Raw genomic sequence first — 19116 nt, forward strand, 5'->3', positions numbered from 1 at the left:
CTCCCCCATTTTCTGTGGCTCCACACAAAGGCCGCCTTGCTGATCTTTGAGGGGCCCTATTCTCTCCCTAGTTACCCTTTTGTCCTTAATATATTTGTAAAAACCCTTTGGATTCTCCTTAATTCTATTTGCCAAAGCTATCTCATGTCCCCTTTTTGCCCTCCTGATTTCCCTCTTAAGTATACTCCTACTTCCTTTATAGTCTCCTAAGGATTCACTCGATCTATCCTGTCTATACCTGACATATGCTTCCTTCTTTTTCTTAACCAAACCCTCAATTTCTTTAGGAGAAAGTGAGGACTGCAGATGATGGAGATCAGAGCTGAAAATGTGTTGCTGGATAAGCGCAGCAGGTCAGTCAGCATCCAAGGAGCAGGAGAATCGACGTTTCCGGCATGAGCCCTTCTTCAGGAATCCTTGGATGCTGCCTGACCTGCTGCGCTTTTCCAGCAACACATTTCCACCTCAATTTCTTTAGTCATCCAGCATTCCCTATACCTACCAGCCTTCCCTTTCACCCTGACAGGAATATACTTTCTCTGGATTCTAATTATCTCATTTCTGAAGGCTTCCCATTTTCCAGCAGTCCCTTTGCCTTTGAATATCTGCTCCCAATCAACTTTCGAATGTTCTTGCCTAATACCGTCAAAATTGGCCGATCTCCAATTTAGAACTTCAACTTTTAGATCTGGTCTATCCTTTTCCATCACTATATTTTAAAACGAATAGAATTATACTCGCTGGTCCCAGAGTGCTCCCCCACTGACATCTCAGTCACCTACCCTGCCTTATTTCCCAAGAGTAGGTCAAGTTTGCACCTTCTCTTGTAGGTACATCCACATACTGAATCAGAAAATTGTCTTGTACACACTTAAAAAATTCCTCTCCATCTTAACCTTTAACACTATGTCAGTCCCAGTCGATGTTTGGAAAGTTAAAATCCCCTACTATAACTACCCTCTTGATATTTCACTTAACCCTGTCTCCCACTTTGACTCCGTAACCCAACAAAAGATGATCAACCATTATTTCATTAAATGGCAGTGCAGACACAGTGGGCTGAATGGCATTCCCCTGTTCCTATATCCCGAACGTCTTAGGATCTTATTGAATGAAGCCTTGTATCCAAGGTCACCAGCCATGGTGGGAATCCATATCCTCAAAACATTACGTGAGTCTCGAAATTAATAGTCTAGCGATTAGGCTTTTATTAGGGTAACTTGTACCTGGTTGTTATCATGCAATCAGCTACGTATTAGATTAGATTTATCTGCCCTCAAGACAGAAGCAGCTTCTCAGTAGGTGGTGGCAAACTACCCCAACTAGTTGGAAACGGTTTGTCTCCCAGAAAGGGTGCCACGGTGGCTCAGTGGTTAGCACTGCTGCCTCACAGCACGAGGGTCCCAGATTCGATTCCAGCCTTGGGACACTGTGCAAGTCCCACACAGACATCGGATGACCATGTGGAGTTTGCACATTCTCCCCATGTCTGCGTGGGTTTCTTCCAGGTGCTCCGGTTTCCTCCCACAGTCCAAAGATGTGCAGGTTTGGGTGGATTGGCCAAGCTAAATTGCCTGTAGTGTTCAGGGATGTGTTAGTTAAGTGCATTAGTCAGGGGTAAATATAGGATAATAGGGTAGGTGAATGCATCTGGGTGGGTTACTCTTCAGAGGGTCAGTGTGGACTTGTTGGGTCGAAGGGCCTGTTTCACACTGTCGGGATTGTATGAATTAAGAACTGACAATACACAGTGAGGTGAAGAAAATGACCGGTTTAAACCCCCCCCCCCCCCCCCCCAGCTGAAGAGCTAGCACCAGTTTGACGGGCCAATGGCCTCCCTGGTGAGCAATGAGATTTCTGAATGTACACACACTTGAGCCCTGTCCTCAGCTGCTTTGGTGTGGGTGGTGACTCTGATGCCATTGACTCATGGGTTTCACTGACTGTAATGTTCTCTCGGTATTTGTACGGAGGTGCTGCGATGACTAGCCTGCGGGGCGAAGGAGCCAAAGTAGGAAGAAATTCTGACACAGAAACAGAAATTGCTGCAAAATCTCAGCAGGTCTGGCAGAGAGAAATCGGAGTTAATGTTTCGGGCCTGGTTCTCTTCCTCAGAACCTGGACCTGAAACGTTAACTCTGATTTCTCTTCAGAGATGCTGCCAGACTTGTTAAGCTTTTCCAGCAACTTCGTTTTTGTTTCTGATTCCCAGCACCTGCAGCTCTTTCAGTTTTGAGAAATGTTGACGGGCCCACCCAACATACTGTGCGTGTTAAACACATCGCCCACCGTCAGTGTGCACTGGGAATGCCAGCCTGGACAATGTGCTGGAGTTTGATGGTAGGACTTAGCGTCAATGCTGTGATGTGAGAGGGCAGTTTACTGCTGAGGCTGCTCAGATAAGGACTTGGGTAGCTCAGAACCAGAGTCACAGAGCATGCAAACAGACCCTTTGTTTGGAAATAACTCTCCCTGTTTTGCAGCCAAATATTACCGAATCCAATTATCTCCAGGAGTTGGGTCACCCTCCGATATCACTGGAAAAGTTATGCTTCAAACACACTTTTAAAAAAGAGTTCTAAAATGCACATCTCTGCCTCTGTATTCACAAGAGGCCATTCAGCCCAACTAAATCAGGGCAGTCATTAATACTCCAGAGTAGCGTCCTCATTAGCTTTGGGTTTACAATTGGCAGGGATAGCATTAAAGGAGGCCATTCAATCCTTGTGCTTGTACTATCTTATGAGCGGCACTTCCACTGCTCTTTACCAAAGCCCCATTTCACCCCCTTTCCCAACAGATAGACATTCACACCATCTCAAATTGGACTTATCCAGTTCCTTTTATTGTTTGAAAGTTACTATCTGTTTCTGCCACCCTTTTTTTTCAGACAATACATCATTTCAGACCATCTTCTGCCTTTTATATCCCCTGACCCCCACCCATTAGCTCCACTTTCCCTGTAAATGCATCAACACTGTTCACCACAACCACTCCCCATGATAGCAGCTTCCACAATGTCACATACAGATGTACAGCATGGAAACAGACCCTTCGGTCCAACTCGTCCATGCCAACCAGATATCCCAATCCAATCTAGTCCCATTTTGCCAGCACTTGGCCCATATCCCTCCAAACCCTTCCTATTCATATACCCATCCAGATGCCTTTTAATTGTTATTGTACCAGCCTCCACCACATCCTCTGGCAGCTCATTCCATACACGTACGACCCTCTGCATAAAAAAAGTTGCCACTTAGGTCCCTTTGATATCTTTCACCTCTCGCCATAAACCTGTGCCCACTTGTTTTGGACTCCCCTACCCTGGGGAAAAGATCTTGACTATGCACCCTCTCCATGCCCCTCATGATTTTATATACCTCTATAAGGTCACTCCTCAGCCTCTGACGCTCCAGGGAAAACAGCCCCAGCCTGTTCAGCCTCTCCCTGTAGCTCAAATCCTCCAACCCTGACAACATCCTTGTAAATGTTCTCTGAATTCTTTCAAGTTTCACAACATCTTTCTGATGGGAAGGAGACCAGAGCTGAACACAATATTCCAAAAGTGGCCTAACCAACATCCAATATAGCTGCAACATGACCTTCCGACTCCTGTACTCAATACTCTGACCAATAAAAGAAAACATACCAAATGCTGCCTTCACTATCCTATCTACCTGTGACTCCACTTTCAAGGAGCTATGAACCTGCACTCCAAGGTCTCTTTGTTCAGCAACACTCCCTAGGACCTTACCATTAAGTGTATAAGTCCTGCTAAGATTTCCCTTTCCAAAATGCAGCACCTCGCATTTATCTGAATTAAACTCTATCTGTCACTCATTAGTCCATTGGCCCATCTGATCAAGGTCCCATTGTACTCCGAGGTAACCTTCTTCGCTGACCGTTACACCTCCGATGTTGGTGTCATCTGCAAACTTACTAACTAAACCTCCCACGTTCACATCCAAAGCGTTGATGTAAACTCTAGGGAATGATGTTCACGCTGAATTCTGGGTTTCCTCGTGACCATCTCCTCCGAGTGGAAATTTATTGACAGCAAGTTTTGTAATCTCATTTATATTATTGTTCAGAGGCTGATTCTGGGAACTCAAGCCGGACATTCCAAGTTCAGCTGCCTTTGCATTGACCCGGACATGAACCTGTGACACTTTCCCAGTCACTGGGCTGTGTCAGATATCTCTGACGTTGTAATAGCCTGTTAGTCAGTCTTTTAAATGATGCAGTGACCATCCATCAGGCTGCACTCACCACCGTTAGGTTTGCCTTGTTCTGATTAATTCCTTCCCCTTCCCTTGAAACGGGTTATCAAATTAATCTAACTTTGAGGAACTTGTCAGTGTTGGGTCCCCCCCCCACATGCTGTTTTGGTCTCGGATGTCTGTGTCCAATCACTGGCCTCCTTCTCAAGTACAGCCCTGCAGAGTGTCAGTGCTTTAATGGAATTTAACCCCCTCAGTAAAGGGGACAGCAATATCCGCGGTAGGTTCCAAGACTCATAACCCAGAGAATCTGGAGTTTGAATCTGATCTAGCCATTTGAGAATTTCAACTCAGTCTTTTTTTTTAAATGTCAAGTCGTCACTAGGCCCCTAACAGATGGGAGAGTGGGTATTTACTGAGATTTACTGCAACAGTGGCTGGCGTGGTATGACCTTTGTGTGATTTGAATAGAGTAGTGTGTGTGAGACAGTGTGCAGAGGTTGGATGGGGGTGTATGTCTGTCTGAGTTTGTGCGTATGTCTGTCTGTGCGTGTGTATGGATTAGGACAGTGAGATGGTCGTATTGCCAGCCCTCTGAAAAGTGTGAATGTTTGTAGAAATGAAATTTGTTTTGCACTGTGTTGAGTTGCTGACAGCGCTGTTTGATTCCAGTGAAGGGAAGGAGTTGAAGTGGATGAAGAGCAAAGACAGATGATGGATGGACAAGTCCCGTATCGTATCTATGACCCTGGTGGGAGCAGCCGTTTACGAATGAGTGATGTCAGCAGCGAGCCCGAGGTTATCGATTCCATTTCCTACCAGCAACTGGTGGAAGAAAACCAGGTGCTGAAGGAGAGGATGAAAGGCTTGAGGAGTTTAGGTAATAACTCTCTCGATCATTCCATTTGTTTTTTTGACAGTTTTATTGCACAACTTGAACGACATCAAGACTCCAGTCAATTCTGGGCTGTTGAGGGCAAATTATACCCCACTGGGTGTGTGTGTGCTGGTGCAAGTGAGATGACACAGGGCACTGCCTCTGCAGTTGAGTAGCTGGTTAGTACTGACGAACTGAGGGCCAGGGATAAATAATTCATGAACTCATTGTGTGCTGTCTCATGCTCACTCATTCGCACTCTTTCACACTCGCTCTCTCACACACTTACTCTTGCTCTCTCTCACTCTTTCACACTCATGCGTGCTCTCACTCTGTCCTGTGCTTGCCCTGTTCTGTGCTCCCACTGTCTGTCCTGCCCCTCTAGCTTGCTCATTTGCTTGTGTCTGTGACATACTCTGGTATGGGTTGAATGGCCTGGAGTGACACCTCCATTCTGTCTGCAGTTGATGGCCCCAGGCTCCCATTGGCCTGTCCTCTGAGCTCGGGGCCTTATTGTGGGTCAGATGTTTCTGCCCTCGGCATGCAACACTATCCCCATGTGGCTCAGTGTGAGCTCAAGGAGCAGGACGCCATATCTTTAACCTCAGCACAGCACTGCCTCTGGTCTCCACTCAAACTCTGTGTCCACACCCCCTGCCAAACTCTACTGTCTCCTTTCTCTTTGCCTGCTTTGTTTCCTTTTAATCAACAGAACTACATCCTTTTTCTTTCTCCCTGCCTGCCTCATCACCATTTCTCTAACTCCGGACCTCTAGAACGTCTGTCATGTGATAGCTCCTGCCTTCCACTGTATCCAGAGCCTTCCTCTGGGCTGCCCCACTCCCCACTTGCCAGGTGCCTATTACATCTCTAACTTTTCCCAGTCCCGATGAAATGTCACAGACCTGAAACGTTAACGTGAACACAGGAAGGACAGCTGGGGAGTCCAGAACCAGGAGTCCCAGACTGAGGATACAGGGTAGGCCATTTCAGATTGAGATGAGGAGAAAGTCTTCACCCAGAAAGTGGGGAGCCTGTGGGATTCTCTATCACAGAACGTGGTTGAGGCCAAAACATTGAATGTTTTTAAACAGAAGTTAGATGTAGTAGTGGACCAAAGGAGGACAGCAAAGAAGATTACCTCAGAGTATAACAGGATCTTGATCAGATGGGCCGAGGAGTGGCAGCTGAAGTTTAATTTAGATAAATGTGAGATATTGAATTAGAAAGGGAAGAACTTACACACTTAATGATAAGGTCCTCAGGAGTGTTGCTGAACAAAGAGACCTTGGAGTGCAGGTTCATAGCTCCTTGAAAGTGGAGTTGCCGGTAGATAGGATAGTGAAGAAGGCGTTTGGTATGCTTTCCTTTATCAATCAGAGTATTGAGTACAGGAGTTGGGAGGTCATGTTGCGGCTGTACAGGTCATTGGTTAGGCCACTGTTGGAATATTGCATACAATTCTGGTCTCCCTCTTCTAGGAAGGATGTTGTGAAACTTGAAAGGGTTCAGAAAACATTTACAAGGATGTTGCCAGGGTTGGAGGGTTTGAGGTATAGAAAGAGGCTGAATAGGTTGAGGCTGTTTTCCCTGGAATGTCAGAGGCTGAGGGGCGACCTTATAGAAATTTATAAAATCATGAGGGACATGGATAGGGTAAATAGACAAGGTCTTTTCCCTGGAGTGGGGGAGTCCAGAACTAGAGGGGCATAGGTTTAGGGTGAGAGGGAAAAGATATAGAAAGGACTGAAGGGACAACTTTTTCACGCAGAGGGTGGTACGTGTATGGAATGAGCTGCCAGGGGAAATGGAGGCTGGTACAATTGCAACATTTAAAAGGCATCTGGATGTGTATATGAATAGGAAGGGTTTAGAGGGATATGGGCCAAGTGCTGGCAAATGGGACTAGATTAATTTAGGATATCTGGTCGGTATGGATGAGTTGGACCGAAGGTTCTGTTTCTGTGATATACATCTCTACGACTCTGTATGGGACAAAAGCAGGAACAGGGGATGGAGTTAGATGATCAGCCATGATCATATTGAATGGTGGAGCAGACTCCAAGGGCTGAATGGCCAACTGCTTCTATTTTCCGTGTTTTTATGAGGAAATGTGAAGATGCACTGAGAGAAGACAGGAGAGTGACGCTAAGTGAGATGTACTTCTGAAGGGCCAGCACAGATACAATGGACTGAATGGCCTCCCTTTGTGATTCTTTGATAGGGCAGGGTGTACACAGGAGGGTGTTTGATGGGCCGAATGGCTTTCTTCGTTTCCCCCCACTGACTGCCTGAGCTCTCCTGCTTTTCACTGCGGTGGCTGAGTGTGTGATTTCTGTGCAATGATTCTGTGCCCCAGGAAACCTGTTGGAGGAATCTCAGGCTGAAGCATTGAAGTTGCGACAGAAGGTGGAGGAGCTGGCCCGCCAGGATTCTCTGAAATCAACAAGTCTATCAGCTCAGGAAATAAATGGCCCGGCTCTGACCAGTGATGCACAAGGTATGAAACAACACAAACCTGCTATCACGCTCTGTCCAATATGAAAGAGGAATCGTTCCCTGATCAATGACATTTCCTCATGATTCATGAGTCAATTTCTGATTAATTTCTTTTCAAAATCTGCAGCCTGAGGCCTTTTCTCTATCTTCCTGACTTCTTGCAATCTGATTCTCTCACGCACACAAGCCCCTCTGAAGGATTAGAAGCTGTTATAATATGTACACCTCTTCATGATAAAGCCATGCCCCCTAATTCCAGACTGACCCACAAGAGGAAACATCCTTTCCACATGTACTTCTGACAAGGTCAGTCAGTCAGAAGCCACATGACACCAGGTTCCAGTCCAATATTTTTATTTGAAATCCCAAGCTTTCTGAGCGCTGCTCCTTCATCAGGCATGTGTCTGTGCCCTTCCCTCCACTTCCCCTGATAAAGGGGCAGCGCTCCGAAAGCTTGGGATTTCAAATAAACCTTTTGAACTATAACCTGGAGTCATGTGACTTCTGACTTTGTCCAACCCAGTCCAACACCAATGCCTCCACTTCAAGGATCATTAGGGATCTTTTATCCTCATTCACCTTTTTAATTCTGTGCTGTCCCTGCATTTTATTTTATCATACTTTTTTGTAATTCATGCATTGAATATCTAAACCCCTCTGCACCTCAGAGTTCCACAGTTCTCCATTTAAGGAATACTCAGTATTTTCATCATTTCTACTAAAGTGTAAACCTTCATGTTTTCCCACAGTCTAACCCATCTGATTGGCTTTCACCCGTGCACTCAACCGATCAATACCTACCTTCCTGATTATGGGCTTCACAACGTGCTGTCCTACCTCCCTACATGTTTTCTGTGATTTTAGATCACATGCCTTCGTTCCCTTTATCTAAGTCATGAATGTAAATTGTAAAGAGTTGAGTCCCTAGCACAGGCCCCTGTGGAATCTACTCCGACGTCCTGCCACTCAGACAAAGGCCTGTTTTTGCAAACTCTGTTTTCTGCCAGCCGGCCAATCTTCTAACTCTTCCATTATCACAGAATCATCCAGGATAGAAGAGGCATTTCAGCCCATTACTTCTGTCCTGCTATAAATTTACTGTTATTGATACAAGTCCCACTTTCCCACACTAGTCTCATAGCTTTGAATGTTGACATTTCAAGTGCTCATCTAGGTATTTTTTACAGGTTGTGCGGTTTCCCGCCTCTTAAACGCAATCATCTCCCTTTCAAACTGAATGTAAGCTTTTGTTTTTATTCATTTCATGGGTTGTGAGCATCTGTGGCTAGCGCAGAATTTAATAACTTTGATTTGGTTTATTGAAATCACATGTACCTGAGTACAGTGAAAAGTTTTGTTTTGCGAGCAGTACAGGTAGATCACAGCAAACCAGGACGTACAGATCACGGCGCTTAGATAGAGCGAGGTATACAAGGTTATAGCTACACAGGAGGGGCACAAAGCAACATCAATGTTTAATTGAAGTTAGAGACGTCCATTCAGCAGTTTGTAATGGCAGGGAAGAAGCTGTTCTTGAATCTGTTGGTGTGTGTACGAAGCCTCTGTATCTTCTGCCTGAGGGAAGAGAGCATTACCGCAAGGGGAGAGCTCTTTGCCGACATCCTTACCACGGCAACGAGAGGTGTAAATGGAGTCCTTGCATGTCTGTTTATAATTGGCTATAGGCCGGTTAAGAGTCCAGCATGTTGTGTGGGACTGGAGTCACGTGTAACCCAGACCAAGAAGGGGGCAGATTCCTTTCCTGAAAGACACTAGTGAACCAGATGGGTCTTTTCCCCCAACAATCGACGATACTTTCATGGCCATCATTAGACTTTTTTAATTCCAGAATTTTTATTGAAAGTAAATTCCAGCATCTGCCGCAGTGGGATTTGAATGGGGGTCCCCAGAACATTGCCTGAGCCTCTGGATTAATTGAGTTGAGAGTGTGGTGCTGGGAAAGCACAGCAGGTCAGGTAGTGTCCGAGGAGCAGGAGAATCAATGTTTCAGGCCGGAGCCTCATTCCTGATGAAGGGCTTTTGCCCGAAACGTCGATTTTCCTGCTCCTTGGATGCTGCCTGACCTGCTGTGCTTTTCCAGCACCACAGTCGTAACTCTGATCTCCAACATCTGCAGCCATCACCTTTCTCCTCTCTGGATTAATCATCTAATGATAATATCATTAGGCCATCAGCCTCTGCTGGAGGTTTAATCCTTGTTTGAGTTTATTGTGCTTGCTACTGTCTCAGTTGCGTTTACTGTGAGGTTAATAATTAATCAGAAACGTTGACTCTCCTGCTTCTCAGATGCTACCTGACTGGCTGCGCTTTTCCAGCGCCACACTTTTTGACGAATAATTAATCTGGTTACATGACACAACACAACTCTAATAGAACCTGCCCTCTGGTTCCAAAACACACTGCCTGCTGAACTATCTCAGAGAACAAACAGGAAATCCAGACAACTGCTGCCGGTCTGATGTTGCAAATCCCTGGAGCTGGAGTTCTGTAGATTCAGCAATTCCCTCCTTAATGGCTGTGAGAGTGTGCCCACCCTGGAGGTCAGTGGTTCAAGAAGCCAGTTCACCACCTCCTGTCCCAAGGCGAGTTAAGAATAAATCCCCATACATGGTGGCTTCGTTGGCAACACCCACATTTTCATGTGAAGCTTTAAAAAAAAAAGGCAATTACCTTTGCCCTAGATTTCGTTGGCTCCCTTGCTGCTTTGGTCTGAGAGACTATTCAGTCCCAGAGGGTGGGGAATCTGTGGAACTCATTGCTGCAGAGGGCTGTGGAGGCCAAGGCATTGACAGTGTTTAAGGCAGAGATTCTTGATTGGTCAGGGGATCAAGGATTGCGGGGAGAAGGCAGGAGAATGGGAGTTGAGAAACATCAGCCATGATTGAATGGTGGAGCAGACGTGATGGGCTGAATGGCCTTCTTCGGCTTCTTTCTCTTGTGGTCTAAAATCCCGCGCTTCCCTTCTGTGGCCTCTATCCAGTTCCCATGCGTGTCACAAATGTTCCTCACAGAATGCAAACATCTCTGGCCGACGTCTCTGTCTCAGGCTTGCTGCAGTGCTGCAGCAAAGCTCAGTCTCCACCTGAGCACCCTGCAGCCTTCCAGACTCAATATCAAGTTCAATAACTTTAAGGCTTGAGCTCTCCCATGTCCTTAACCCAAACCCCACACACCAGGCCTTGCTATCACATGGTCTGCTATTGTACACCTACCCATTGTTAGCCACGAACAAGTCCCCACTAATGGCTATCCACCCTCCTAGCCAGATCGCTATCCATTCCTTTGTCTGTCCAACTGTTCTCTCTCTTTGGGCTCTATCCCCACCTATCATTTACTCATTACCCCCTCACCCCACCCTATCTTCTGCTTATAACCCAACATTTTCCGAGCTACCATCAGTTCTGAGTGTTATAATTGCTTTCTCTTCACAGATGATGCCAGACCCACCGAGCATTTCCAGTCGTTTCTATTTTTATCTCTGGTTTATGGCATCTGCACTTCTTACGGTTGCTTTTTGACTGATCTCCAGCATCTGCGGTCCTCACTTTCTCCTTACAGAATAACCTGTGTATTGCTTCTAATGAAAGAGTTTGGTGTCTAATGTTAACATAGCCTTTTGCTTGTTTTGGATTCTCTTCCAGCTTCTGGTCACCAACATCAAAGTGAGTCGGACAAACGTGGCACGCTGGTGGAAGAGGCCAAGGCTGAAGTGAAGGCTTCATCTAGTGTGAGTGCCAGTCCCTCTGAGGCTCTGCTCCTGTTGCTGTCTGTCTGATGGTTTTAGGTATTGAGTCTCTGAACCCTCACCCAATGGCTCCAATCTCTCCCTCTCCTACTCCCCATGATTTTCCAGGGTCTCCTGCCCTCTGAACTTTCCCCAGTTCCAACCCTGTCCTTGTCTCCCCCACCTCTCCTTCCACTGATAAAGACCGAACCACCATGATGTCACATCTCATTCACTGGCTCCCTGACCCCTCCCCCTTGCTGTCCTATACGTCCAATCCATGCTGAGGTTCTGAATTTTTTAAAATGAATTGAGGTTGTCACTGGCTCGGCCAGCATTTATTGCCCATCCCTAATTGCGCAGAGGGCAGCTAACAGTCCTCACAGAAATCATAGGTTCCCTTACAGTGTGGAAACAGGCCATTTGGCCCTACAGGTCCACACTGACCCTCCAAAGAGTAACCCACCCAGACCATTCCCCTACCCAATTACTCTACGTTTACTCCTGGCTAATGCACCTAACCCACACGTACCTGAACACTATGAGCAATTCATTGCTGAAGGTCCATAATTATGTTGAGACCAGACCAGGTAAGGATGGCAGTTTCCGTTGCTAAAGGGCATGAGTTAACCAGATGGGCTTTTCCAATAATGGATTCACTCTTAATTCCTGACTTTCACTGAATTCAAATTCCACCACCTGCTGTGAACCTGCACCCCCAGAACATTACCTGGGTCTCTGGATTAACCGTCCAGTGATAATACCTCTATGCCATCGCCTCCCCAGTATTGTAACCCTCAGTCCCTTCAGTGAATGATGGTCCTGGCTTAGAGACTGAAGACTTTGTTGCCTCCCCTCAGACGCCAGAAAGAGCTGTTCCTATATTTCTAACTGTCCTGCTCAGAGATGTTATTACACATGTCTGGAGCAGTTGGGACTTGAACCTGAACCTCCTGGTCCAGGGATGAGGACACTACCACTGGAGCTGTAAACAGTTACATTATGGGGACAGATGGGATCAGTTTATGATGCAATCTGTCCACCTGCAAGTCAAGGAGCTCAGAGCCACAAGACACTGGGGCAGAATCAAGCCATTCAGCCCAGCTAGTCTGCTGCACCTTTCGATCATGAGTGGTGTTGCCCAACCCCATTCTCCTGCTTTTTCCTCCATAACCCTTGATCCCGTTACCAATCAAGAACAGATCTATCTCTGTCTTAAATACACTCAATAACTCAGCCTCCACAGGCCTCTGTGGCAATGAGTTCCACAGATTCCCCACCCTCTGGCTGAAGAAATTCCTTCTCATCCCAGTTCAAAAGGTCTTCCCTTCACTGAGGCTGTGCCCTCTGGTCCTAGTCTCTCTTACTCATGGAAACATCTTCTCCATGTTCCACTCTATCCAGGCCTCTCCGTATTCTGTAAGTTTCAGTTAGATTCCCCGACATCCTTTTGAACCCCATTGGTGAGAAACCCAGTTTCCTCAACCGCTCCTCATATGACAAGCCCTTCATCATGGAGATCTTTGTTGTAAACGTCCTCTGGACCCCCCTCAAGGTCAGCACATCCTCCCTTAGATATGGGGCCCAAAACTGCTTACAATATTCCCATTGCAGTCTGACCAGAGTCTTCTACAACTTGAGCAGTATATCTCTTTGTATATTAGCCCTTGAATTTACTAGTAGGTTTCTGCTACTGGTGAGCCACAGAATTGTTACAATGCTGAAAAAGGCCATTCAGCCCATTGTATCAGTGCTGACCATCTGACCCAGTGCCACTGTGCTGCCTTCTCTCAGTTACCCTGTGCAATCCTTTTCACATCAGTGACCACATTCCCTTCTGAATGTTTCAGTCAAACCTGCCTTCGCCACACTCGGGCAGGGTCTTCCAGACCCCAACCACTCACTATGTGAGAAAGACTTTCCTCCTGTCTGTTTGTTTTTTTTTGCTTCATTTATTAATGACGTTCAGTCTTTACAACTCGATGCTGAGCAGCGTTGTAGTGGGGGAGAACAGACTCTATAATGCACTGCTCCTTAAAGGGATCAGCCCTGAACAGATGCTGGGGTTTGATCTGTGATCTCCAACATCTGAGACCAGATCCACTGTGATCTTATTGAGTGGTGGAGTAGGCTCGATGGGCCGAGTTTTGAATTATTTGCGTAAATGGGGTGGATGCAGAAATGTTGTTTTCTCTGGCAGTGGGGCCCAGAATAATGGGATGCAGCCTCAAAATAAGGCACACGCCTTGAGGACTGAGATGAGGAGGAATTTCGTCACTCAGAGGGTGGGACATCTTTGGAATTCTTTGAAGTTCCAATGGATACGGAAGTTCAATCTTTGAACAGGACAGAGATTGATGGATTTCTTTTGGATATCAAAAGAAAAGGTGATAGCACAGAAGCACGGCATTGAGGTTAGATCATCATCCGCGATCTAAAATGGCAGAGAAATGTTGAGGGGCTGAATAGCACCTACACCCCCCCCACCCCCCAGGTTTCTATGTGATTGCTGGTCAAGTACATTCAAGGTTCAAGTCCATTTTGGAAATCTAAATGTCTCAAAGGATGTGGGGAATTGGTGGGAAAGTGCTGCTGAGTTTGAAAGGACAGGATGGTATTGAATGATGGAGCAGTACTGAGGGGCTGAATGGCCTGCTGCCACTCCTATCCTATTGTTAAAGTACGGACACGATGGACCAAACGGCCCCTCCCTTTTTTTGTGAATGTGCGCGGGGATTGTTCCACCAGGAGCTGCCTCACATATGACAGAAGCAGCATCAAACTCTCCGACCTCTGACCTTCCCACAAGGCGGATTGAGCGGCTAATTTTCCGTCCAATGGTTTTGTTTTTTTTTTAAGCGATGTGTAAGAGTTTGTCGTCATTCTGTTTTGTTTTGAAGGGTTCATCCTCTGAGTTTGAAGTCGTGAGTGCAGAAGACAAAAAAGATACAAGTGGAGAACAGGCAGAGGTGAGTGACTCTGGTATTTCCCTCCCTATCTTTTCACGGGATTGGGGTCTTTTTGTGTCCCGGGCAGTAAGATTTGATTTGATTTGATTTATTGTTGTCACATGTTCCGATATACAGTGAAAAGTGTTGTTTTGCGTGCTATCCAGACAAATCAGACCTCATGTAAGTACATCAGGGTGATAGGCCAGAATGCAGAATATAGTGTTGCAGCTACAGAGAAAGATCCACTCTGTGTGAGAAGTCCGTTCAAACATCTGATAATAGCAGGGAAGAAGCTGCTCTTGAATCTGTTGATATGTTTTCAAACTTTTGTATTTTCTGCCTGATGGAAGAGGGTGGAAGAGTATACCTGGGGTGGGAGGGGTCTTTAATGATGTTGGCTGCTTTCCCGAAGCAATGGGAAGTTCAGATGGAGTCAATGGATAGAAGTCTGGTTTGTGTGATGGACCGGGCTGTGTTCACAACTCTCTGTAGTTTCTTATGTTCTTGTGCAGAGCAGTTGCCATAACCAGCTGTGGTGTATCCGGATAGGACGCTTTCTACGGTGCATCTATAAAAGTTGGTAAGGGTTATTGTGGACGTGCTGAATTTCCTTAGGCTCCTGAGGAAGCGGTGACTTGATTGAACCGCAAAGGATTCGGTGGGTACCTGACAGGGTGGATGTGGAGAGAATCTAGAACTATAGGTCAGTGTTCAAAAACAAGGAGTTGTCCGTTTAAGATGGGGCTGAGGAGAAACCTTATCTCAGAGGGTTGGCTCTCTCCTTTCCCCAGAAAGTGGTGGATGCAGAGCCTTTTGCAAGCTTTTACAATAGAGGTAGGTAGATTCTTGGCGTGTAAGTGGGTGAAACGTTGTCTGGCATAGGCAAAAAGGTGGAGTGATCAAGACAGCCATGATCTTACTGGATAGCAGAGAAGGTTCAACGGGCTGAATGGCTTACACTGCCTCATTTATATGCACAGCCTTCGGAAGGTGGTGGTGAGCTGCCTTCCTGAACCGCTGCAGTCTACACGTTGACCCACAATGCCCTGAGGGAGGGAATTCCAGGATTTTGATCCAATGAATTTATGCCAGTATATTTCCAAGTCAGGATGGTGAGTGGCTTGGAGAGGGATTTGCAGGGGGTGGTGTACTGCAAATGTGCTGCCCTTGACCTTCCAGATGGAAGTGGATGTGGGTTTGGAAGGTGTTATCTGAGGTAGTATGCAATCCCACTTCTCACTCGGGTGTAACATCAACAATGTTTTTTTTCTCCCTCTCGAGTCTCGGTACCATCAGCTGCTGGATTGGCACCACTCCCATCAGCATTGTCCGACCTCCCATCCACCCACCAGCAGTGTGTACTGGCCAGAGGATGCGCTGCAGGAATCCACCGTTGCCTCCTGAATAGCACCGTTCAATCCCACAGTCTCTGCCACCTCAGCTCAGGAAAGATGTGGTAGAAAAGCAAATTCATTCAGTCTATTTTCCTCCATTGTATCTAAGCAATCGATTCAGAGAACGTAGAAACCGAAGAAAGTAGGAGCAGGCGAATGCCATTCAAGCCTCCTCCACTATTCAAAAGAAGCTTTACAGTGTGGAAACAGGCCATTCGGCCCAACAAGTCCACACCGACCCTCCAAGGAGTGTCCCACCTAGATCCATTCCTGTACATTTCCCCTGACTAATGCACCTGACCCACACATCCCTCAACACTATGGGCAATTTTAACACAGTCAGTTCACCTAACCTGCACACCTTTGGATTGTGGGAGGAAACTGGAGGAAACCCGTGCAGACACTGGGAGAATGTGCAAACTCCACACACAGTGGCCCGAGGCCGGAAATGAACCCAGGTCCCTGGTGCTGTGAGGCAACAGTGCTAACCAATGCGCTACTGTGTGATCCAAATGAGTGGGAAGGGTTTAGAAGGATGTACTAGCAAATGGGATTAGATTAATTTAGGATAACTGGTCGGCATGGACGAGTTGGACCGAAGAGTCATTTTCCGTGCTGTACAGCTCTAAGGCTCTATAACTCCGTCCGCGGACCTGCTTGCTCCCCCCATACCCTTTGATCCCTTTAGCTGTAAGAACTCTAACTAACTCCTTCTTGAAAACATTCAATGTTTTGGCCTCAACTGTTTTCTGTGAGAGAGAATTCCACAGGCCTCCCCACTCTCTGGGTTTCTCCTCATCTCAGTCTGAAATGGCCTATGCCCATTACCTTGGACTGTGACCCTCCTGGTTCGGGATGCTCCAGTCATCAGGAACACCCTTCCTGTATTTACCTCCGTCTAGGAGAAAGTGAGGACTGCAGATGCTGGAGATCAAAGTCAGGAGTGTGGTGCTGGAAAAGCACAGCCGGTCAGGCAACATCCGAGGAGGAGGGGAATTGACGTTTTGGGCATATACCCTTCATCAGAAATGAGTTTATGTGCGAAACATCGATTTTCCTGCTCCTCGGATGCTGCCTTACCGGCTGTGCTTTTCCAGCACCACTCTCTTTACCTCTGTCTAACCCTGTTCACACTGTGAGCAGATCTGTGTGTCACACCTTAGGAAGGATAGATTGGTCTTGGAGGGAGTGCAATATAGATTTACAAGAATGACACCTAGATTTCAGGGGTTAAGTTATGAGGCAAAATTATACAACTTGGGCCTGTTCTTTCTAGAATTTAGAAGGTTAAGGGGTGATCTGATTGAAGTCTCCAAGATATTAACAGGAAAAGGCAGGGGAGATAAAGATAAAGTGTTCCCATTGTTTGGGGATTCTGGAACTGAAGGGTAGAGTCTGGGAATTAGGACCGGACCATTCCCGAGGGACATTAGGGAGCATTTCTACTTCCCCAAGAGTGAGAGAGGTTTGGATCGGCATGTATACTCTATCAGTTTTAAATCTGAGATAGATAATTTTTTAAGCAAAGAAATGAAGGGATATGGGCTAAAGGCTTTTCCAGCACCACTCTCTTTACCTCTGTCTAACCCTGTTCACACTGTGAGCAGATCTGAGCGTCACACCTTAGGAAGGATAGATTGGTCTTGGAGGGAGTGCAACATAGATTTACAAGAATGACATCTAGATTTCAGGGGTTAAGTTATGAGGCAAAATTATACAACTTGGGCCTGTTCTTTCTAGAATTTAGAAGGTTAAGGGGTGATCTGATTGAAGTCTCCAAGATATTAACAGAAAAAAGGCAGGGGAGATAAAGATAAAGTGTTCCCATTGTTTGGGGATTCTGGAACTGAAGGGTAGAGTCTGGGAATTAGGACCGGACCGTTCCCGAGGGACATTAGGGAGCATTTCTACTCCCCCAAGAGTGAGAGAGGTTTGGATCAGCATGGATACTCTATCAGTTTTAAATCTGAGATAGATAATTTTTTAAGCAAAGAAATGAAGGGATATGGGCTAAAGGCGGGTATATGGAGTTAGGTCACAGACCTGTCAGAGTCTCATTGAATAGTGGAACAGGCTTGATGGGCTGAATGGCCTACTCCTGTTAGGCAAAAGTGAGGGCTGGAAATCAGAGTCTAGATTAGAGTGGTGCTGGAAAAGCACAGCAGGTCAGGCAGCATCCGAGGAACAGGAAAATCAATGTTTCGGGCAAAAACCCTTCATCAGGATTCCTGAAGAAAGGCTTTTGCCCGAAATGTTGATTTTCCTGCTCCTCGGATGCTGCCTGACCTGCTGTGCTTTTCCAGCACCACTCTAATCTGGCCGACTCCTGTTCCCACTTTTGTAATTTTATAGGTTTCTGAGATTCCCCTTCAATCTTCTAAATACCAGTGAATATGATCCTAACTGATCCAATCTCTCTTCGTAACTCAGTGCTGCCAACACCGTTTATTGTCGGTTGGAATCAGTCTGGGTCAATTCTGGGAACTTTGTGTTTGCGTAATTGATGAGTCATGGTATTCACTGTTAATGAGTGAGTATGTTGCACACTGGGTCACTCAAAACTCCAGGATGAAGTAACCGGGGTGGGGATGCTGGGGGTATCAACCAGACTCTTAAAGGGACCTCCCTACGGCAGTTATTTAGAAGTGATTTCATTTGCAGTTCTCCCTGTGAGGGGGAAGTTATTGATTTATTTATAGAACTTGATTCCAGCCGCAAATTTAAAGTTTAAAGCGGATGTGTCTCAATTGCGGTGTGTCCAAAGTCGGTGCATTTTTGTGAATTTTGTGTTTATTTTTGTCAGATATTGACGTGAGGGGCAGGAGAGAACATGTTGTGAAAAGCCATTCTCAGTGTCGAAGCTTTGGCTGGGTCTTTGACTGATGTAGGTACTGCCGCTGAGCGGGTTCTAGGCTCACCCACAGTGGCAGTTGTGACACTGCTGTCACTTTAAGAAAGTTACTTTGCTCTTGGTTCTTTTCAAGAAAGGTCATAAAGGCAGAGGTGCCGATATGTCTGGGCTGGTGACTAGTTTAACAATGGCAGGGAAGTGGTTAGTTCTCTCAGTTCAGGTCTTTTCCAGTTGGGTTTACCTGTAACAGTGAGAAGCTGCTGCAGTGCAGAAGGGTCATAGAGATGTACAGTATGGAAACAGACCCTTCGGTCCAACCCGTCCATGCTGACCAGATATCCCAACCTACTTGCGGAGCGTTTCAGAGAACACCTCTGGGACACCCGGACCAACCAACCCAACCACCCTGTGGCTCAACATTTCAACTCCCCCTCCCACTCCACCAAGGATATGCAGGTCTTTGGACTCCTCCATCGCCAGACCACAACAACACGACGGTTGGAGGAAGAGCGCCTCATCTCCCGCCTAGGAACCCTCCAACCACAAGGGATGAACACGGATTTCACCAGTTTCCTCATT

At 46.4% G+C, this 19116-nt stretch overlaps 1 protein-coding gene across 1 annotated transcript in view; it reads left to right on the forward strand.

The window, feature by feature from the left end:
- tnip1 (TNFAIP3 interacting protein 1) overlaps nucleotides 1–19116 on the forward strand; it is an 82623-nt gene that overhangs the window by 32464 nt on the left and 31043 nt on the right. Inside the window, exons 2-5 of the mRNA XM_043704213.1 lie at nucleotides 4893–5100; nucleotides 7457–7597; nucleotides 11259–11344; nucleotides 14242–14376. Coding sequence (XP_043560148.1) covers nucleotides 4932–5100; nucleotides 7457–7597; nucleotides 11259–11344; nucleotides 14242–14376 — 531 coding nt within the window. The 5' untranslated portion in view covers nucleotides 4893–4931. The remainder of the gene's footprint in view (nucleotides 1–4892; nucleotides 5101–7456; nucleotides 7598–11258; nucleotides 11345–14241; nucleotides 14377–19116) is intronic.

This window comes from Chiloscyllium plagiosum, chromosome 14 (genome assembly GCF_004010195.1).
Source record: "Chiloscyllium plagiosum isolate BGI_BamShark_2017 chromosome 14, ASM401019v2, whole genome shotgun sequence".
Taxonomy (NCBI): domain Eukaryota; kingdom Metazoa; phylum Chordata; class Chondrichthyes; order Orectolobiformes; family Hemiscylliidae; genus Chiloscyllium; species Chiloscyllium plagiosum.